The 22,925-nt window shown below is 40.5% G+C and overlaps 3 protein-coding genes and 1 non-coding gene across 4 annotated transcripts; 2 read left to right on the top strand and 2 right to left on the bottom strand.

Moving 5' to 3' along the window:
- Window positions 1-1,887: 1,887 nt before the first annotated feature.
- On the bottom strand, window positions 1,888-3,619 carry mb (myoglobin). Its single transcript, XM_035638264.1, has 4 exons — window positions 3,486-3,619; window positions 2,783-2,868; window positions 2,449-2,668; window positions 1,888-2,318 (listed from the first exon to the last, which is right to left on the bottom strand). Exons 2-4 carry the CDS (start codon window positions 2,863-2,865, stop codon window positions 2,178-2,180), a joined length of 444 nt encoding a protein of 147 aa, XP_035494157.1. The 5' UTR covers window positions 2,866-2,868; window positions 3,486-3,619; the 3' UTR covers window positions 1,888-2,177.
- Window positions 3,620-5,445: 1,826 nt separating this feature from the next.
- Window positions 5,446-12,309, top strand: LOC118312974 (serine hydrolase-like protein). The gene is made up of 13 exons (XM_035638087.2): window positions 5,446-5,556; window positions 5,637-5,723; window positions 6,752-6,895; window positions 7,190-7,303; window positions 7,818-7,859; window positions 7,952-7,971; window positions 8,055-8,129; window positions 9,356-9,465; window positions 9,578-9,657; window positions 9,794-9,828; window positions 9,943-10,019; window positions 10,415-10,502; window positions 11,441-12,309. Exons 2-13 carry the CDS (start codon window positions 5,666-5,668, stop codon window positions 11,582-11,584), a joined length of 987 nt encoding a protein of 328 aa, XP_035493980.2. The 5' UTR covers window positions 5,446-5,556; window positions 5,637-5,665; the 3' UTR covers window positions 11,585-12,309.
- Window positions 12,310-14,063: 1,754 nt separating this feature from the next.
- On the top strand, window positions 14,064-18,110 carry LOC118313047 (serine hydrolase-like protein). The gene is made up of 12 exons (XM_035638255.2): window positions 14,064-14,238; window positions 14,434-14,577; window positions 15,121-15,234; window positions 15,451-15,492; window positions 15,598-15,617; window positions 15,758-15,832; window positions 16,643-16,749; window positions 16,854-16,933; window positions 17,030-17,064; window positions 17,202-17,278; window positions 17,420-17,504; window positions 17,595-18,110. The coding sequence occupies exons 1-12, from the start codon at window positions 14,157-14,159 to the stop codon at window positions 17,724-17,726; spliced, it is 993 nt and encodes a 330-aa protein (XP_035494148.2). The 5' UTR covers window positions 14,064-14,156; the 3' UTR covers window positions 17,727-18,110.
- trnag-ccc lies at window positions 14,709-14,779 on the bottom strand. Its single transcript has one exon. It is a non-coding gene; the product is annotated as a tRNA-Gly (tRNA).
- Window positions 18,111-22,925: the final 4,815 nt, after the last annotated feature.

The raw sequence follows: 22,925 nt of genomic DNA, 5'->3' as shown, positions 1-22,925 counted from the left end.
ACCTTCAACCTGAGCGGAGGTCGGATCAGTCATACTGGTATCGATATCTCCTGAAATTATTAACTGTCACACCAAAAAAAAAAAGCAGACACTCGTAAATGTTTACAAACTGACCAAACTACAGTTAATTGGCTTGAAATCAACAGAGATTCATGAGAAGGGAAGATTGACTTTCCTTCCCGGATTGATAAATGATCCTTACATAGTAATGTGATTAAATGGATGAAGTGTTTGTCAGAATAAGAATGGTGCCTTGTGGCCTCTGTCTTCATCTTCACTGTTTAAAATGTAATTAGCCTTCCTTTCACTGTATACCCTACCTTTTTATTGAGTTAGTTACTAATCAGGTTAACATATCCCATCATGTTTAGGTCTGTTAGAAGTTTATGTGGATGACTTCGTGCCTGGCATTTGTTGTGGTTGTACTTTACTGTTGTTTTTTGTTTTGTCACAAAGAAAAAAAATGTAATCAAGTGCGAATTTGAGCACAGTTCAGTGGTCAGCTGGTCAGGGAGACAGAGGTGTGTCCCCCAGAGTGAGAGCAGAGGTTCTGTGCCCAGTGTCACGTCTGCACTAATTCAAAGCACTATAAATAACCGGGCTACCCTGGCAGTTCTCCATCATACATGTTAACCAAGCACTGGCATCGAGTCACAAACTGAAAGGACAACAGGGAGTCAGTGGGACGGAGGAATGTCAATGATAACACCAGTATCTTTGACTCCCTTGGCGGTTTTACAGCAACACTTGACCAGTCGACAAACAACAAACTCTGAATGACCTCTAATGTGGCATTGACACAACAGAGCAGCTCCACTACCTTTTATAATCACCTCAGACGGGGTCAGAGCTCCGTCATCCCCCTGTTGTCGGAGCCCTGCTACATCATGGCTAAACATCCAATTGAAAAATCTGGCTCCAGTCTCTCACGTGTCTTTTCCCATGTTTTTTTTTCCCACTTTAATATAATATATTATAATATCAACTATATATATTTTTTAAAAATCCTCTGTAATATCATTAAATGAAATTTATAGATATGCTACACAGATTAATTAATAATGAAATTTCCAAATCGCAGTACGTCTCACCTCTCCTCAGACTTAACTTGGTTGTACATTACTGAACTGCCGTCCACATACTTAAGATAAAATGACAATGCAGTCCGATCATCAGGTCCCAAGTTAGACCTGAGCGGGCGTGAGACAATTGTGGAGTTTCTCTTAATTTTTTACTTTTTCAAATATTTGCTTTTTGCTCTTCTTCTAAACTTCAGTTTTAAGAACAAATGCCTCTGATCGCCTGTGTGTCACAAGTGTCGATTAACCTCACGTCGAATGGCTTCATATAGAATCACGACGTCACCAAAAAGTACAGAAGTAGAGTAGAGGGTTTTATCTAGAAATGATATGCGATGCAGACGGCAAGGTCAGAGTTGGTTCAGGGGAGATATTTATTGTTGACGCTGGAGCAATTAAACGGTGAGGAAGTCGCAGAAGTGGTCAAGTCCCAAATATGGCTGCGTTCAAAGGGAATTCACGCCGTCCACTCTGCACCGTCATGTCCACATGGATCAGGTGACTAAGAATGAGACGGCGTACGTGTGAGTCGTTGGGGACATTGCTGCGGGTTGAGGGCGCTCAAGTGGAGTTTTGTGGAAATGTGCACGTGTGCATTTTTGTGTGTGTGTGTGCGCGTGCATGTGTGTGTTTGTGTCCAAGCACTTGATGTGAATAGTTTTAGTCTCTTGACCTGATTCCTACAGAGTGTTGCATTGGCTCTCTCATACTTTTATTTCATTTATAAAGCATGAATATGATTAATGAAAAAAAAAACTGTGAAAATGAATCGATAACGCTTGGGATTGTAAAAAAACAATGACCGGAGTTGAGCAACAAAGAGTTTTATTGATGATAAGTGATCAAACTTTACAGTATGTTGATGTCTATATGTCTAAATCAATGTAATAAACCATGCTTATTACAGAGCAGAGAACAATCAAACACACTCTAGTACAGTGATCCTGCAATGACTCTTACATTTGTTGAGGTTTTTTTATGTGCTTTGTGATCTTTCAACATCTGGAGCTGCGATTTACGGTGATGCTAATCAGTGATCTAATTTATTTATTCAAATCTCATCATTTGACCCCGGCATGACTTGTGTCACATTCAATTTCAGCCGGCGTAGCCCAGCTCTTTGTAGTTTGCTTCAATGTCAGTGATGACAACGGCCATAACGTTCCTCAGGGCCTGCTGCCCGGCTGCATCCAGTCCTGCCTTCTCCTCCATCACCTTGGCGATGACCTCGGTTATCAGCTGTCAAGAACATAAAGAGCAAGTTGTAACTGCTTCAGAAACTCTTAGTTAAAAAGAAAACATGTGGGAAAGAATCAAATTAAGATGGGCTACATGTATTAACATATTCCTGCATGTCCACCAACCTCACCTTGAAGTTATTGATGGGGATCTTGTGCTTGGTGGCGTGGCTGTTGGCCATAGGTTTGAGGATGGTAGCGTGGTTTCCTTTGGCCCTCAACAGGTCACCAAGTTTCCTCAGCACCGTGGCACCGTGGGCAGAAATGGCTGCGTTACCAGCCAGGTCTCCCTGAGGGATGCCGGCAAAGTTGGGGAACAGCTTCTGGGTGTCTGGGTGCTCTGTGAATAAGCTGTAAAGAAAAGGAAATGAGAGATGATACACCACCAGGGCCGGAGCCACCTCTGACGACACTGAATTGATTGAGCGGAGTACAGGCTGTATTTCTCTTAGCAGAGCCACTGACCGGGTCAGCACCAGGTTCCCATGGCTGGCGTAGTCCGCCTCCACTGGACCCCAGTGCTTCAAAACCATGTCAAAGTCAGTCATGATCTGAGAATCAGAACAAAATACAGGACAAATTTGAGAAAAACAAAGTCTCCTGATCACATGAAGTTTATTTGAGTTACAGGAGCTGTGTTATCCTGTTCTCCGGCCATGGCATTTTCGCTGTTTGATTTGATGGCCGGCAGCTAAAAGCCACTCAATTCAAGGGCAACTAATTACTAGACAGAGGCAGACATCTGCCCTCGCTCATTCTGAAATGTGGCCTCAATGTTGCCCCGCTTAATTTATGTGCAGTGAAATCAAATGCAACGTTGATTTTGACGCTCTTAAACCTTCACAGAGTTGTAAAGAGCAGGTAACAAAATCAAAATAAAGAAACTTTAAATAGACTGCAGTGAGCAAAATTATCTTGAATACGGTGACTTTGATATTGTTGAGGTGCTTAATTTTATCTTTTATCTTAGGGTTTAGGGCTTTCTCTGCATGCTGAATATATGATAAATATCCAAAAAAGATTTCTTTCTTGTCTTGTTTCTTGTTATCCCTGATCTTCTGAATATCAAATTATGACAAAAATCTGCTTCATTCTCTGTCAATAAATGGGAAATGTTCTAGGATTCTATTGTGAAAGTTATTTGAAAAAACAAATAGACAGTACCTACCTGTAGTAAAATATCCTGTGTGATTATGTCAAATTCTTCTCGGCTTGACTTGCCCCCCTCCCCAAAGCTGACCTTTTATATTCCTTCCCTCTGTCCTGTCGCCAAAAACTGTTCCGGCCCTCCCATCCGACGACCTCTCTCCCCGCACGTCTCTTACAATGCTCACGATGCCTCTGACGTTAATCTGAAAGTGTTTGAGACCGAGTGATTACGAGTCCCTCGGGGCATCTTTGTGATTTCCTGTTTCATCTCTCTGAGCCGTTATAAGGCCAGCGTAATCTCATTTGAATAAAGACCATGTCATATTTACCTGAAAGATATGCAAACAGCAGTACCAGTAGTAGTTTTACTCTACTGACTTTATTCAAACACAGTAGAATACATACAATTTCTACATGGTTTATCTGAGGCCAATGGAGTCTAATTTTAAAGCCCTGCAATTAATTCTACCTATATAAAGGTTAATATGTTTAGTTCATTATTCAAAGGGTTTGTAAGATGACATTTGTGCCAAGGTTGAACCAGGGTGTGCTTAAGAAGTGTTTCTAAAATATTGTCCACCACATACAGTTTTAGCTGTATAGTAAAATGAACATAAAACAAAGACATAAATTACTAAACTATAATTAGCATTTTGCTTCAATATTGCATTGTGTTTATATTTCAGTATAGAGTTCCTGACCATTGCCCAAGACAAAGTGACGCCACACTTTGCCTCCGGCACGAGCGTCGGCCCTCACTGCTCTGCTGTGAGGTGGGAACTGAGTTACAGTCTTTTAAGGGAGAGAAGCCTCCAGTGGGAAGAGGACATCTACTGTATATACAGATTTTCCTCCTTCAGGTTATGTTTGTGTTTTATTGATACAATAATGTAGTTGTGTTTTCATTTTTCTTCCCATATGTCAGCTGGATGCAGGAGAGCATTTTCACAGAGGGAAAGTTCAGTGGATCATAACTAATAAAACTTCACAATTCAACCCAGTCAAATTGACTGTATTGCAACGAACGGGTTTATTGTACCGCTAATGTATGAACAATCATGTGGTTTTCATTTGCATTTGTTTATTTGTATGGAAAGCTTAATTTATATAACATTTTTCCAAACAAAAGTTATTATGTGCCTCACATTACAAGAGTGGAAATGGCTAGATAAAGTATATGATACTGTATTAGAAAAAACAAAACACCTTTTTACAAAAAAATTCCCAGTTTAGGATTAATAAAGTATATTATATTGCATTACATTACATTACATTACATTACATTCATTTAGCTGACGCTTTTGTCCAAAGCGACTCACATTGTTGCATTCAACAATGATGATATTACATATACATCTATCGATTTCAATCAAATTTTTAGGGGATTTTAAGTGACTTTTGAGAAGTTTCGTAACTACTCTGGTGTGCAAAGATTACCAAATTAAAATGATAAACTGTCTCCATCTCGACCAGCCGCAACAACACAATGCTGCTTATTCTTTGTTACAATAACATAATACATGACACTATGATCAAAACAATGGACAATGTAGTGCAGTATTGCACAGAGCCGTATTTCACAGGTTGTGTTATGAAAGTGGAGATCACTTCAGTGGCTTCTGCGCCCTCTGCTGGTAAACTCTCATCAGTTGAAAGTAAAGGTAGGGCCCTGACCTTTCACCTCCTCTGAGCGCGGTGATTGGTCCAGAGTACTGCAGCCCTCCGCCTGACTGGGTCCTCCAATAGCATCTTCAGCTTTGCATCGTTTGTGTTTAAAAACAACCCAGTTAAAAACATAGATCTTACATGTATAAAACTTCACACTAATTTCTGACAGTGATGGTTTTTTAAATATATCTTTATAAAACTCTACAAGACAAGGGACGGGTTGTCAGAACGCAAGGACTTTATGCTGGATATTGGACTGATAACATATCAATACCATAGAACAGATCAATACCCTGGACTGAGCAGAAGGATATGAGGACATTGTAACTGACCTGTAGGGGGCGATAATGCTCCGTTTGGTTGCTATTCACCAACAAAACGGGAGAAAAAGAAAAGAAGAAGGAGGCTGGAGATCAGCTGAGGTTCGTAGCTTCCTCTTTGCAAAGGAGGAAAAACTTAAGTAAAAACCTAAATAATTCTAGTTTGTATGTTTTAAACACAGTGGCTGCTCGGCAGAGGTTTTTTCCCAAGATGATGCAGGCTCTGAAGGGCGTCAGGTACCTGAACACGAGCACAGTGAAACAAGCAGGTAACGTGTCCCTGTGTGTGTGTGTGTGTGTGTGTGTGTGTGTGTGAGAGAGAGAGTGTGGGGTTCTGTGTGTGTGTGTGTGTGTGTGTGTGTGTGTGTGTGTGTGTGTGTGTGTGTGAGAGAGAGAGAGTGTGAGAGAGAGTGTGGTTCTGTGTGTGTGTGTGTGTGTGTGTGTGTGTGTGTGTGTGTGTGAGTGTGAGAGAGTGTGTACAGAGGTTAAACTGTCAAATGAATCAAGTCTCAAGGCTCTGCTGTGTTCTGTGTCTGGTAACACAGGACACAGTGGATATGAGCCTGTCTCGTGTACATGTCTATGTTTCATATATTAGATTTTTATTGAGATCACGAGAAGCTGCATTTTTTTTAAATGTAGATTTTAAGATAAGCTCATCCCTTGTTAGTCCCACTGTGGGAACATGTGTCTTGTTACAGCAGCAAGGGGGGATAGTCTGAGCCAGTGGAGAAACAAGTCGCAGATAAGTAATAACTTCTGTGAAAGTAAGTTGAATATATTTGGGAAGGGGAGAGGGGCCAAAAATCTGTTGGTTCCAGCTTCTCAAACATAAAAGATCTGCTGCATGTTTCTGTCTTATCAATGTAGATTGAACATCTTGGGGTTTGGATGAGCCCCCAAAAAAGCAATTCTAGGACTCACAGAATGTTTCATGTGGATTTTTCCACAATTTTTTGACATTTTAAGGGTTCTGACGATTACTTGGTTATTAAAAACAAATTCATCAATTATAAAAAATAATCATTAGCTGACTGCAACCCCACTGATACATGATATTTGGCTTTGAGTAAGTATTAATATCAGTCACAGTTATCCAGAGCCCAAGGGGACATTGACAGATGATCCTGTTGGTGGCTCTAAAACCAGCTTTTCTTTGACAAATGATTTGTACAATTACTCAAAAAATTTTCTTTGATGGACTATATCTTTTGGTTTATATTAGTGGTAAGATGGAGGCTCGTGGCGGCCTCCGTCCTTTTTGTGGGTTTACTAAAACAGTGTGTTGTATGTCCAGTGTCGGAGCTCTCTGTCCCGGTCCCGTGGGGAGAGATCAGGGGCAAAGTCTGGGGTCCTGACCACGGTCGTCCTGTGCTCTGCCTGCACGGCTGGGCGGACAACTGTGGTACATTCAACACTCTCATTCCGCTGCTGCCCAAAGGTAATTAATGACGTTTAGTCCGCTTCATGTAAAATGTTAACACCACTCTCAGCACCCTAATTTCAACGCATCACACTTACAAGAAACCCTCCCAGTAAAGTTAGATTTGGGGCTTTAAAATGGATTCGCAAGACCAAAAAAATCTTTCTTCACTTCCAGCTTTGATTTATGTAGATAAAGTTAGTTTATACATGCTTGTCTTTTACCTAAAGACCATTTCCAAAGATTTTAAGTATGAAATATAGGTAATTGTTTTCTGAAGTGCCAGTCACTCCTCTCTGTGCGTCCTTTCAGAGTGCAGGTATGTGGCAGTGGACCTGCCGGGACACGGCCGGTCATCTCATCGTCCTCCTGGAGTTTTCTACTCCTTCCCCTTGTATCTGATGGATGTACGCAGAGTCGTTGACGGTGTGTGAGTTCAAGAAGCATGTTTCCCCACGCTTATTCAAATCAAATGGTGTTTTTCCCTCCGGGGATGTGGACACAGTTGTATGCAAACTGTTTGGACAAAAACCTTTTTACTTATTTCATGAAAAATGTAACAGTATTGTGGCATGTGAAAATTTTTAAAGACTTTTTTGTCCAAGAGATGATTAGAATCCAATTGTATTCATAAAGTCAGATTTATTTTGTTGTCAAGGTTTTTCTTTTACTGATTTAAAGAGGTTGGTGCTTTCAGCTACGCCTTACAGTGTTTTCAGCAGACGACACGGATGATTAGGGAAACTAAGCTACGACAATAACAATCCTCTTAAGACCACTGCAGGTTTCGTTTAATGATTTTCAGCAATTTTGCATCAATACACCACTGCAGCATATTAATGCAGAAAAGAGGGGATGTTGTCTCTCCGACCAAAAACAGACTGTGTTCTATAATGCGATACTGAACCTGGTTGATGATCTGTGAAATGAACTCCCACAGCTCTGCAGTGGAGCAAATTCTCCATCATAGGCCACAGTATGGGTGAGTGCAGCAGAATTAGAGCAATTAATATCCCCGGGGTTCGTTAAATGTTAAATTTACAGCATGTGTCTTCTTTTTCTTTTTAACGTCAGGTGGGAACATTGCTGGAATGGTAAGTGACGGTAATAAAAAAAGTTTTCACCTGATCTCCAGAGATTGTTTTGTGTTTTTGCATCTGTATTTTCTTTTCCACAGTTCAGTGCACTGTATCCTGAGGAGGTGGATGCTCTCATCCTGCTGGACTCGTTTGGATTTTTACCTACAGATGTGGTACTGTAACAATTTTTAATCCTGTAACACTTTTCACGACAGGGCTGTAATGTGCTATTTTGTTGTAACGAGTGAAGAATGAGCTTAGAATATGCAACTGTGGTCTCAAACTATAATATATATAATTAATAAAAATATATATAATTTATTGTTATAAATAATGTGCATATTAGCTCATTTCACAAGGTCTCACGTGTTTAGAATAAATCAAGTCAAATTTATTTATATAGCACATTAAAAACAACAGGAGCCAAAGTGCTTCACAATCCAGGCAAGGGAAAGCAACACAAGCATGTAAAAATTAAGGAGAAAAAAAAGTAACAAAATCTGTGCTAAGGTAAAGGCACAGAAAAAGAAAAAAAAAAACACAGAATAATGAAATAAGACAAATTCAATAAAATAATAATGAGCTTTAACACACAAAGCAAAATTAAAGAGGCAGCACTTGAAATTATCGATAGTGGGACAAGATCTGATGTGGAAAGGGAAACTCTTCCATAGCGTGGGAGCAGCGACAGGGAACATCTGGTCTCCTTTAGACGGGAGAGGGGAGCACTAGCCACTCACAACTTTTCAACTGAAATCTAAGCTTTAACCAACAGCAGTCACCAAAGTGTCCTTGGGTGCACCCGACACCAAAATGTCTCTTTTCCAAACGTAACGGAATGGTTCACCCGGAGGACAGACAGTTTCAAGAGAGGTGGACAACTGATTCTCTTTTTTTTTCCATGAATATTAATGCAACTTCAACCAATCTGCAGTTCTGCAGCAGCAACACCATCGTCTGTGACTTCTCAGAGGAAAACACACAGACTAGGCACAAGGAGGAGAAGCTCCAGAGTCCATGTAATTCAAGTTTGGTTAAGAAAATTAATTGGAGCCGCTTTTCCCAATGAGGGTTCAAGCAGCCCACCTAGGAGAGAACAGTCTCTGGTTACCCCAAGAGAATTTGAATTTGAGGTCAGACTGCATGTGAGATGATTGGGACCTAGAACAACAAGACTTAAATGGTCTTTTAGGTGTTTTTGAATAATTTACATGCATGTATGCATTTAATGACTCTTAGTCACAAGTCTAATTGAGAGTGACACAGTTTTTGTCCTTTATGTCAACTGCTAAGCATTCATATTGTATCATTGCATAACTCATCTCCATAGTATATCACAAAGGGTTGTGTCTGTCTTTCTGAAAAGCCCCCCTCATGGTTTATGTCTATTTTTTTGCAGAAAAGAATTCCTAAAGTGATAAGAAAGGGGTTGGACGAGATGCTTCAGTTTGAGAAGAGGACAGAAGAGAAGGAGAGAAGAGTTTACACATACGAGAAAGCAGCTGAGAGGTATTACACCATCCTGTTTATGGTGGTTTAAAGATGACGGCAGAAAATCCACTCGTCCAGTAACTTTGTTTGTGCAGCTGGTGTAAAAAAATAAATATTTTATTTCTTTCAGGCTTTTGGCTGTAAACAGGACTCTGTCTGAACGGTCTGTGCACACCCTTTTAGAACGAGGTCTAGTTCAAGTCGAAGGAGGTAAATCTTTATCCTCTTCCTCTCTGCCTTGATGTTTGTGATGTTTGCTCCCTAGAAAATTTTTTTTTATTCTTTGAATAGTCTCACTGTGTTTTTTTCTCCTCTTATGCCTGAAGTATACGTTTTCCTCCTGCAGGATTTGTGTTCACCCGAGACTTTCGTATTAATCTGGTGGGTTACTGCGGAACTGCAACGGCTCATCACTTTACCTCTTTATTTCTCCCCAAGGTGTCGTATGAAGCCCATATAACTCTGGTACCTTGTGTTTTTATTTTGTGATTTCAGACCAACATTGTGCGCATCAGTGTGGAGCAGAGTCTGGAGATGCAGTCGAACATAAAAGCCTCCGGCCTGGTTGTTCTGTAGGAGACTCCTTTGTTTCACATTTCCATAAGATGAGACTTTCTTAATCCTGAGCTGGGAAAATGTACTTGTTACAGCAGGAGCACAGGTGGGGGGCATATAGACAGATATATAGATATATAAATACGGAGGGTGATAATGAACAGAGCACAGTGTGAACACAGTGTGGCAGGACAGTGGTGCAGGTTTGTTCAGCACATTAGATGAGTGTTGTTAGTTTGGCTACGATCCTCGTCGGTGGTGTCCAGAGCCGGCTCTCCTTACCAGCTCGTTCAGTCTTTCTCTGTCCCTGCCCCCGCCCAACAGACCACTGCATGTACCAAACTACAACAATACAACATTGTGCCGGCCTAAATATAGATGACTTCTTTTCTTTTTTCCTTTGTCTTTTCAGAGCAGAGGACGGCTTTGAGAAAGTGTTCGTCGAACAAGATCAAAAGAGATTTACGTCAGCACTTCTCCAGGCCTATAGGGACAGAAATGTGAGTGTTTCTGTAGTGAAGTAGGTGCACTTGCACCTTTTTGTGTTTATTTTTAGCCTTTAAGCCTGTGTGTGTGTGTGTGTGTGTGTGTAATTGTGCTGCAGTGGTGCAAAAGTAGCAGTGTAGTAAAAAGCTCAATATCTCAAAGGCTGCATGGATTTTTAAAGCTGTGAACCTCACCACTGACCTACATACAGCACTTGGTCAAATGACGCTGATGATGAGAGGATGTGCATCAGCTGGTGATAGACAGAATTTCTCCTGATGACAAAAGAAAAGCTCGGCACGACAGAATACCTATGATTATTACTTGAGTAAAAGTACCTATACAGTTAAGTAAAAGTACTGCTTGAGTATTTAACTATTAGCAGCAAAATGTAGCTAAAGTATTAAAGTAAAAGTAGTGGCTTGGTCCCTCTGACTGATGTATTATATGACATCATGAGACGACTAATACTGGAGCATCGGTGTCAAAGCAGCACATTACTGTTGTAGCTGCTGGAGGTGAATCTGGTTTGAACCACAGACGGGTGCTAAGTTAAAGAAAACATCAACAGAAAGTTTCTCAGTCAAGTGTCAAACAGTTTTTGGCCACAGCAGGCAGCTCCTTTCAGAGAAAGTCCTCGAAGGAACCCACTGATCACAGCCTGCTCAGCACCAAACAACTCCACTAACAGTGGAGCACTCAGCCAGATATTCCCCTCAGGAAATGGAGGAGACCAAGAACAGAAATCAATGAGAGTAAATATTTGAAGGTTAATTTAACAGATGGCCAGAATCATGACTCTAAATAAATCATAACGTTGCTCAATAATGGCCAGATGTGTAAACAAGCATCTATTTGTTAACAAGTTCATCATATCAATGTTGTGTTCTCTTGTGTTGTTGCAGGTTTGAAGTGTATCTCTAACGTCTAATTGTCTGTGTCTTTCTCTCAGCACACAGTGGCGAGAGTAGCAGGTGATCATCACATACATTTGAACAACCCTGAGGTCGTGGCTCCCCTTGTGTCGGACTTCTTGCGGACCAAAGTGTTGGCGCAGTCAGACGAACTGAAAGACGTACTGACGTCTAAGTTGTAGAAATATATATGGCCAGCTCACTCTGTCACTCTGAACGTGAATTAACCTTTTGTTAATGTAGTGTAGCTGGTTTTAGGTTGGTTTTATTCATACACCACTTTTCAGTATCAACTAACCACCACTTCTGAATTGTACTAAGTATATTAATATATATTGATTTGCACTGATGTCGATTTGACTGTTGTGACAAACAATATACTAGTCATGTTTCACACTGAACTCCAATAGGGCAGTAAAATAGTGATGGAAGGGACCATTGCACTGCTGCCTCAATGTGTTTTTAGCACAGTTTGTATTTTTTAACTTTCTTATGAAGTGAATATTATAATTCAAATCTAGCTTAAATCAACTCTTCATGTCAAGTCTGCATTATATTAACTTTTTAATAACTCTATTTATACAGCAACTTTTAAAACAGTTGTTACAAAGTGCTTTACAAAGAAGGACAAACATTAAACTTCAAAGACGACAAAATAATGCCATAACATTTAAATTGTTGTATTATTGATGTATGAACTGACATGTCAACAACGACTTCTGTACAGCATTGTGTGTATTTAAATGGTAAAATGACACCATTGCTCTAAAACCTCCATATTCACCATCCTACAGTATTTTCAGCTGCCAACCAGTCAAGTTGTATTTTAACATCCATGTCTGTCCAGAGTCAAATGTTAAATGCAGTGAAGATGTTCAAGGAATTTAATTAAAAGGTATCAAATGTATTTTGTCGTAATAAGTGTATGTATTTTTGAGTTATGGCCTAAAATGTTTGTTGTAAGGTCACGGTGACCTTTAACCTCTGATCACCAATCTCTAATCAGTTCATCCTTGAGGCCAAGTTAACCTTTCCTGAGATATTACGTCGGCAAGAGTGCTACGGAACATGAAAACATAATGCCGTCGGCAATGGCGGTTACATGAAGATAACACTTGAGGTTTATGATAACATGTAAGAGACATACGGTTAAAGATAATGAGACTAAAACTCTACGATCATGTTAGCAGCCTAATGAGTCCTCAATGTTTACCAGTAGTGGGGCAAAAAAAGTGTTTTGCCAGGGTGTGTTGCTGTGTTGTTGCCTAAATCAAATGGGTTTACCCTCAGTATACTGGTCAGTTGAAGAACAGTCAGCTCTACTTTGTGATTCTTGGCTGTACAGTATGTTCTTAACCTCTTTTCAGCTCAATCTTAACATAACTTTGATGTGTTAGAACTTTCTGTGGCTCCGTTCTGTGCATCAAGGGATGGATTTTGCCTGGTTATGGGGAATAACTTAAAACAAAACTTTTTCAAAAAAATTTACAAAATATATTAACTGGAGCCCAGGGGTATTAAAAAGTTTCGGCCTGGTCAAAATCTCTAGCTAAAAGAGTAAAATTAAAAGTTTTAAATAAGGAGGAATCCTTTTATATTTCCTTCAAAAAGAAAACATTTAAAATCGCACGCTGCATTGTCAGTACTTTGTCACACCCCCTCCAGCAAGTAACACAGCTTGTGAATTATTTTTATTTTCACTGCTATATAATGTGTTCAGTCACAGCTTTACTTGAGACAACTCCGTCAACCAGGAGTCAGTGGACAGCCAAACCATGAAGGCCATTTACAGCCATTTATATCCAGTGCTAGAGAAGTAAGATACATTTTGTCAAGCTAATGCTCCTAAAGTCAATATCATTTAGCATTGATCTCACAGTAGAGTTGAGTTTGCCTTTAAGAAATGTCATAGAATAATAATATAAAAATCTTTGTTCGGCTCCACATGAACTTCCTGCTGCTGGTACATCGGCAGGCTGTGTTTTTTTTACTTAGTGCATCACATTTCTTTGAGGACTGTTTGAAATTCTCTGTAGCTGGTCAGGTGTCTCTGAAGTCTGCTACCTGATGTAAATATTTCAACAGATGTACGATGTCTCTGAATTGTGTTTCGTCATGTTTAATCTCGAAGGTTAGTGAGCAGTGGGACGGAAGAGTGTGTGCTCGAGTGCCACAGTACTTCGACACCATATCGTGATTTCACTCGTTTGTTATTGCATTGTATCAAAGGGTGCCACGAGATTTATTAATTTCCATTTTTACTGTTCCACCGCATAAGAAAATACATTTCTATATTTAAAAAAAAACCTTTTCAAACATATCAAAACATAACAAACAAGCAACAAACAATCAAATCTCTGTTAAAAAGTGTTATGAATAAATGTATAATTTATAAATGTATCCCCCCAAATCTGAAAATGCATTTTGAACAGCGCCATCTTGTTTTTTTTTGCAACCAGACGTAGGAGCCCACCTACACCTGCAGCCGTGCACCGATTGGACGGTACCTGCTGTCAATTACCCTGTATCCACGCACCAATGTATACGGCGCTTTATGGTCTATTTTACTCAAAATGAGACCATCATTTACTAAATGAATATCATGCTGTATCGAACAAGACTTGAAACTACAGTTTGAGACCAAGTCCACTTGGTCCAGAGCAGAGGCGGCTGCCTGCAAGACCCTGCCCGGGGGGGAACACTTCCCACAGCGGCCGCCAGGGGATCACGGAAGTCTCCGCTCCGTTGAGTTTCATGTTTCCTGGGATGATCGATGATGATGTTTGTGTAGATATGCGAGCGTCAGACCCTGTGCGATATCAGATGGACAAAGAAGGTAGAACAACACAACACAACAATATTTTATATGGGCTAAGTAAATAAAAAGTAAATAACGTTTCGAGGTGTTGTTCAGTGTCTGTCCAGTCTCTGAGCTGCAGGCCTGATGTCAGGGCTCCATTATGTTCTCAAACTGAGAAATGTACACGTGTGTGTGTGTGTGTGTGTGTGTGTGTGTGTGTTGTGTGTCCAGTGTCGGAGCTCTCTGTCCCGGTCCCGTGGGGAGAGATCAGGGGTAAAGTCTGGGGTCCTGACCACGGTCGTCCCGTGCTCTGCCTGCACGGCTGGGCGGACAACTGCGGTTCATTCGACACCCTCATCCCGCTGCTGCCTAGAGGTAAAATCGCACCAGTCTAGAAGAAGTCAATGAGAAGTTCAGCCAACAACATTGGTTAATGGTTTGTTCCCTGAGTCAGTGATGTGTGGTGATATTTTTCCGGAATGACCCGTTTGTGTAGCAAAAACACGTGCGCCGCCCGGGAATCGAACCCGGGTCGCAAGAATGGGAATCTTGCATGATACCACTACACCAGCGGCGCGTTGCGATAGGGAGAGCGATATCAGTATATATAATCTTTCGAAAATTCGTTGAGTTGATTCTAAATCAATGGTTGATGAAAAAGACAAGACATGAAGAGAGTTAGGCTTCAATGATCAATCGATTAAGCTCTCAGTTTCACTCTTATGAAAAATGATATTGTGTTTCACAAAACACAACGACAAATAAGAAAATAGGTGTTTTCATATTTGCCGTTGGGTTTTACCTTTAATCAGTCACAACATACCGAAACCTTTCCAGGTAACTTTTAACAAAATAAATATGAACTCTTCAAATATACTGCCACACAAAATTATGATGTGTATGTGTCCGTCCTCTCAGAGTGCAGGTATGTGGCGGTGGACCTGGCGGGTCACGGTCGGTCATCACATCGCCCCGCTGGAGTTTTGTACTCTGCACTTGCGTACGTGGCGGATGTTCACAGAGTCGTCGATGGTGAGTGAGTGCAAGAAGCTGCAGGTCATTTTTAGCCACAGGTTGGTTTTATCCTGAGGTCAGACAGACCTCTATAGGGATTGATGTTCCTGTTTATGCATGATTGAACCACAGTAGGATATTTGACAACTTAAAATATATAAATATATATATAAGTGGTCTGTGATGAGATGATGAACCTGTCTGCTTGATGATCTGTGAAATTAACTCCTGCAGCTCTGCACCTGAAGAAATTCTCCATCATAAGCCACAGTATGGGTGAGTGCTCCACCGGGATAGACTGTGTCTAATTCTGTGTGGTGTACTTTGCTGTGTTAAACAAATTCAAAATGAAAATAATTTGAAGCCTTTTTATATTTACAGGTGCTGACATCGCTGGAATAGTAAGTGACTTAAGTTTGTCCTCAGGCTGATTTCTCACGTCTTTCCTGTTTTTTTTTCCACACAGTTCACACACACACAAACACACATACTGACCATTTTGTTTTCTGTCATCATACGGTCCATTTTGTCTTTTCCACAGTTCAGTGCTCTATATCCTGAGATGGTGGATGCTCTCGTATTTCTGGACTCTTATGGATTCTTACCAACTGATACGGTACAATTTACACACTTGCGTCTTAGAAACTCACTACAGAGTTTAAATGGTTTATGCAATTCAATGCCAGGCGGCTTGCCAGGATATTAGAAATACTTAGAAGTAATACGAGATGAATCTGACTGGACGTCATAAGACAATCTTGCAAAATGTCAGATTTTATTCATTAAACTCTTCAACAACATCCTCTGTTTTAACGAAATTTGGATAGGGTCAAATTAATCATTTAATTCTTTATTATTACGTTGGCTGTAAGTTTTTTTCAAATTCAATATATGTATTATACTATATATTTTAATTAGAAGTTCCTACAATTTGTAAAATCTCCCAAATCCCTGGAAAAATACAAATTACTTAACGACCGCTCTTCAGTGACAGCTACAGCTCTGGTTAAATTTTAGAACATACATCATATTTAAAAAATATATATAAATCAGATGCTTTGCATGCTTTTGCATCCAATGACCTGGATTTATAAAGCGTCTTTCAAGGTATCCATGGCCGCTTTACAGAGTTTGTGAAGAAACAAAAAACAATCCAAGGACGGAAAATGATTCTGTAACAACAGAGTCGTTTTAATAAAACCCGAGGCTTGTGAGAAAAGACCTCAAGTTTTGTTTGATAACTAATCATCATTCAAGTGGCCAAAACAATTCTTGCAGTATTATTGTATTTTGTCTCGGGTATCTTCATCTTCCTCTCTCCTTGCTCTGCAAAATTGATATTTTAAAAAGAGCTCCTCTCCACTTTCCACTTGTGTCAGAAGTGTTTGACTTTATCACCTCATCTTTTCTGTCTCTTTTCCTGCAGAAAGAACTCACCGAGGTGTTGAGGCAGGGGATGGATGGAATGATTCAGTTTGAAAAAAAGACAGAAAAAAAGAGAAGAGTTTACACGTACAAGGAGGCAGTTGAGAGGTATCGCACTATTCCGAATGTTGGCCATTTTAAAAGGAATTTTAGACTTTTAGTAGCTTTGTCTGTATACTCAGCTGTTGCCCGGTATATTTTATTTCCTTCAGGCTTTTGGTGGCAAACCCGACTCTGTCTGAACAGTCTGTGCACATCCTGTTTGAGCGAGGTCTAGTGGAAGTTGAAGGAGGTACATCTTTATCTCTTCTTCTCCTCTCAGCAAGGAACAAAATTTCACTTTACTTTCTCTTGTGTGCTGGCAGCTGACTGTGTTTCTGTTCTGCAGGATTTGTGTTCTCCAGAGACCTGCGAGTTAATTTTGTGAGTCACTTCTAACCTCCAGATCTCTCTAAAACATTCACCACCTCCTCTCTCATTCGATACACCAGGGGTTCATCATTCAGCCAATAAATTAGAACATGGATGGTGTGTTTTCATGTCTTTTCTTTTTTTTTCAGAAAAACATGCTTTGCCTCAGTTTGGAGCAGAGTCTGGAGTTGCTGTCGAGGATTCGAGTGTCTGTTCTAGTTGTTCTGTAAGCTATTGATCATACAGATAAATAATACAACCAGCAAACAATGTGAAGCCATTTAGTTGTCCATCAATAACATACTGTAACCCTCATCCTAGTCTCTTGTCACATTGAACTTTATACGTTTGAAATCTTTTTTTCCAGAGTAGAAGACTGTGATAGCAAAAATTCCGGACAAGCCCCAAAGAAATTCACTCCAACACTTCTCCAAATATTTCGGGACAGAAATGTGAGTTTATCAACTAAATATGAGTTTGAGTTGGTTTGATAAATATGTCCAGTTAATATCCCTGTGTTTCTCTCTCTCTCTCTCTCTCAGCACAAGGTGGTGACGTTACCGGGCAATCATCACATCCATCTGACTAATCCCGAGGTCATCGCTCCGCTTGTGACTGACTACCTGCGAACTGAAGCTTCGTCATTGTCAACCAAGAGGGAGCACAAGTTATAAAATACAAACATCACATTCACACAGCACACAGTTCAGTCATGTTATCCACTTGTTTTTAAGATGAACCTGTGTGAGTCTTTCACAAGTGTACAAAAGCTGCCATGAAGTGACATCATTGCTTCCTCAATGTGTTGATTTATGATATTTTTGTTGAAAGAGACATGAATGAAGTGCAGAAAAGACCTTTTGCTTTTAGAGAGATTCAGTGGATATTTAAAAACGAGGCCCACTCAATTAGATTGATGAATATCAACTATATAGATAGATTACCTACACTTTTACCTAGCAGTCAGGGGTTTGTACACAATATATATTTAACCAATGACTGCCACAAATATTTGCATGTAAACTATTAATTAAAAAATGCAGAACATCACAGAGAAACTTGTGATCTAAGAATGATATTTGCAAACTTTTGCATGTTTCTATTCATGTTCATTTCTCTCTCATACAGCACACGGTGGAGTAACAGCAAGTCATCACATCCATCGCAATTATCCAGTGGTCGACCCTCCAATGATTTGTTTGTTCAATTATTATCTCCTGCAGACCAAACTGTTGTCACAGCAGCTCTTAGCATTAGACAGACACACACACATTTTACTGTGAGATTTCACACTTTTAAGTGTTTGTACACTCTTCTCGTGTTTACTCCGAGCCCTCATTACCATAATATTGTGCAATTATTTTCCCTCCAGATATGTTACTATTTGAACACTACCATAAAGTTCCTGCAGTGACTTGGAATGAGAAGGCTTCGGTGTGTAAACATCCACTGAACCCATTACTAATAAACTGAAATGGCTCATCATTAAAATTTACACCAGTGCGGGTAGACATTTACATTCATCACACAAACAGACACTCACAGGTATTTCAGTTCTAATGCTCAAGAGTCTTTAGTCGTCATCATTTCACAATAATTTATATTCAATAAAATGTCCAAGTTATAAAGTGATTAATGTAGACAATTGGATGTGAAATGTATTAAAAATAATTTTATAATTTATTAAAATGACTAAAACAATACCAGTAATATAAAGATAACATTAATAACCAGTTTTGAAAGCTCCTGCACTGTTTAAAGTAAACGTTATTTCTTTATGTAACTCATAAGCCAGGACGTCATGTCATCACTTCTGTTGATGTTGAGATGTCACAGCTCTTTATTTGAAGCTAATCTGTTTAACTAGACCGCGTCTCACAAATCCACTGCTTGTGCAGAATTAGCTAAAAATGGCAGTCATTAAAAAGGATGACAACTTTTCATTATGTACGCCACCGTTTCTGTATTCAGCCTTTGTCTTGGAAGCAGCAAGACCACACACAGCAAAAAAAACAAAAAAAAAACTTATGGGAGTGACTCCATAAAACACTGCAGCTGCTGTCAGCCGGAGAAGATATGAGAGGAGCTTCTCACACGAAAATGGCCACCTCTCTCTCTCAATGTCACATAAACTGTGTGATGGCCTCGGTGTTAAATGGAGTGGAATTGATTTTACGCAGCGTGCAGCAAGGCGGCGAGCATCCTGAGACATCTGAAGGGCTTGTTCCCCCTCCCATCCCTCAACCCCCCCCCCCAAAAAATGATTATAGTTATATAAGTTTTCCCTCCCACTCCCTCCATCCTCTCAGCCATCAGCAGCAGGGGTGTTGTCATGGCAACCCCCACCCCTCCTCTGAACGTCAGAGCCAGGAGCTGGAGGATGAAGCCGCATGCAGCCTCGGTCTCCTGTGCCTCTCAGAGAACACCTGTGATTTTGGCCGTCTCACATGCAACAGTGGGAGCAGCAGCGTTGGATATAATCGAATGACTGTTCTGACTCGCGGCTGCTGTGCATCAGATACTATCAAACACACAGAGACCTCACTGATTCAGCAGGGTCCAAAGGTAAGCACAATGCCTCAATTTACTACCGTGCACAATTTTTTTTTGGGGGGGGGCATGCAACACAACAACCTGTGTCTGTTTGCAAGTTGAAAATCAAGGTGTTGATAGAAATGGTGTGTGGTGCCATTACTTCATCCCTGCGCCTCTTCGTGTATTTGTGATTGTGATGAGGGAGCAGGAAGGCTTTCTGAGGAATGACTGCAAATAATGGGACACTGAGATGCTGCAGTTTTTGTCATGCATGATATCTAACGCAGAAGAGAGACAATGTTTGTAATAAGTACAACTCTGTTCATCAATAATCTACCCCCTTGTCTCCTCTCCTTTCTTTCCTCCATCATGTCTTTCTTCCCTGTCTCCTCATCCATCCAGTTTCTTTCCTTTCCTCCTCCACCCCTCCCATTGCTTTTCTCTGACAGCAGCTATGTCGTGGCTCTTCTTGGACTGGTTCGTCCCCCTCTACCTGCTGGTGTCGGTGCTGGTGCTGGCAGGCTTCGGAGCGTGCCTGTACTTCCTAGAGCCCGGGCTGCAGGATGCCCATAAGTGGAGCAACAAAACAGTCCGGCATCACCCGCTAGTGGCCAGTGTGAACTGCAGAGATGATGATAGCAATGCCCTGATCTGATCAAGAGGGCGAGGCAGCAGGCCATCTGGACAGGGGTCCTGCCGGGACACTACAGGGATGGAAGCCAACACCTTAAATATAGAGAAAGAAGGCGCCAGAGACAAAGGATGGAGGATAGATTATCCGATATTGCAAGCTAATGTCCTGTCATTCCAACTTTTCTCTGATCTCTGCAGATTTTTGCTGTAGACATCAGGGAAAACCGAGGCAAGAATTTTCAAAATGAATCCAAATGCAGAAAGAGGAGAAGTATACATGCGGACAGAGGTTGTGAGATGATTGGAGGACGTGTTACCCTTTAGAAATGTGTTTGAATCCCAGTGTAAATTTCATGCCATCTTATACTTGTGCCAACTTTTACATACGTTTTGTAATTTGACAATCACTTTGCATATTTCATGGAGTTTATTTATACTGTGCATTAATTAGTGAAATGAATGACATAAGTGCAATGAATTTGTTGCCAACGGAGAGGGTCTTTAATCCTCTCTGTGGTGATGGCGGCATGGCAGCTGCTGAGACGCATATGGATTGTTAGTGCCACTGTGCCAAAATGGTGTCGTAGTGACTGTATCACAACAATATGTACCGAATAAATGCAGGTGATTTATTCAAGGTGCAAAGATTATTCGAGATGGACCAAGCTTACAGAGAACAAGTATTTGGTATTGCTCTATGTGTATATATTTTTTTTGGTCTCCATTGTTTCTACCTGACAACATGGTGAGGAAACTGTTGGTGTGTAACGACCCTCTTTTGATGATCATGTGCTTCTTTTGTTCAAACAAAAATTAAACTGTTCAATCCTCAATTCTTTTGGGATCACTGTGTTTGTTATCATGACGTTAATTATACCTTAGTGAAGTAATATTTAAGATTTTGAAATTTTTACTCTAAATGGAGCATTTGTTTCCTATTGTTCTATGGGTACTTTTACTTGAGTAAATGATCCAAATACTTGTTTCCACCTGTGATCTGCACTGTGATCAGACACTGCACACTCAGACTTCACAGACAAAGTGTCCGACGGACCAAACAAAGTGAGTGACCAGAGTGGGAGTGAGACAGTGAAGCCTCAGTGTCGAGGAATGGAGAGAATGGCACTTCTGTGCCCACGACTTCCTACTGCTGTGTTCCCCCGTCTCACACTCTTTGACTTATTCACTCACTCAGACTTGTCAACAACGACAAAAAGGATCGAGCTGCAGGTTTGTGTCTCTTTTTCTACATTTGTAAATTCATTTTTTTCCTTTTTCTTTGAAAATGTTTTTTACTCAGTGGTATTCATGGGGGTGGTGGATACCAGTCGTGCTGTTTCAGATTGCAGTGTTAGAAAGGAACTTCACTTTGCATTATTTGTTCCATTCTTTGACTCCAGTTACAATTATTGCTCAGCTATACTAACTTTGCAGATGAACATTTTATGTTGGGGGAAAATGTATGTTTTAAACTATGCATTAGCATACCAAAATTTTGGTAGCTGATTTTCCTTACAGTATATGATTTTCCCCTAGCATAAATTAAATTAGTCTTTGTTTTCATCTCCTTCTCATCTAACTTATCTCAAACAGGATGAGTGTTTTTGACCATCTGGCTCAAGTATCTTCATCCTCCAGAAAAACAAGGGAACATCCTTCAGTCTGTTTGACACCACCTCTCTCGCTCTCCTCTCCTGTTATTAAAAAGAAGGCAATTCAAATCCCATCATTTGATGAGAAGGGACTCATCTATGAAAAACACAACACAAAACAGAAAACCACTGACAGGTAAAAAAGAGTTGCAGCTCGGTTTTATGAGTTACGTAATAATGTAAATGTTCTACTGAATTAATTTTGCAGATCACTAATTTTCTTCCCTCTTTTGACTCCAGATCATTTGTTCCAATTCATTCCTCCAAGACATCCAGTCAGACCTGGAGTAAACCACAGAGAACCTATGGAGAAAGAGCTTCAACCCTCCCACGAACCAAACCCAGAACATACAGATCTCCAACCTTCTCTGAAAAGCCCAGCATCTCCATTTTTCCTGCCCCAAAGCTAAATTCCTCTCCCACTCCCTCCAGCCTGATGCCAAAGCCAAGTGTTTCTCTTTATCTCCTCGCCGCACAGTTGAGTGATCTGTCTCCATTACTGCAGCAGCCTCAGCCAAAGCCAAGTGTATCTCCAACTCTGATTGTCCCAACACCCAGACTGAGTCCATCTCCAACGTCCCTGTGCCAAGGGATGAGTTTGGATGGCCAGGGAAGCAAGCAGCCCTCCCCTGTTGCAAAAGAAAGACTTGCAAGATCTATTACCATCTCCAATACTAAAGTTGAGCCCAAACAAAGTTTCTCAAATGAAGCAAAGCATGAAATTCTTGACCAAGAGGCTTTATTGGATTTTACTTATCCTGAGTTGAGAAGATCTTGTCCCATGACGGGCAGAGAGTCTCGACATCAGACTCACTCTGAGCCCCGAAAACAAGCAGCCATGTCTCTGGATTCCTCCTCACTGCAAGGCAAAGTTGGTTTCAGGAAAAAAGACAATATTTCAAAAGATAAACCAAAGCCTCCACCGAGGAATTTAGACTTTTCTGCAATCTCTAATCCAAAGTCAAACATCAAACAGCAGCAGCAGGAATTTCTGCCATGTGCAGTGAGAGGTACACAAACATTTCTTTCATCAGAGTCTGAGGGGATTATGTC

Source organism: Scophthalmus maximus, chromosome 8 (genome assembly GCF_022379125.1).
Source record: "Scophthalmus maximus strain ysfricsl-2021 chromosome 8, ASM2237912v1, whole genome shotgun sequence".
Lineage (NCBI taxonomy): Eukaryota > Metazoa > Chordata > Actinopteri > Pleuronectiformes > Scophthalmidae > Scophthalmus > Scophthalmus maximus.
This window is presented reverse-complemented; position numbering and strand designations above follow the sequence as displayed.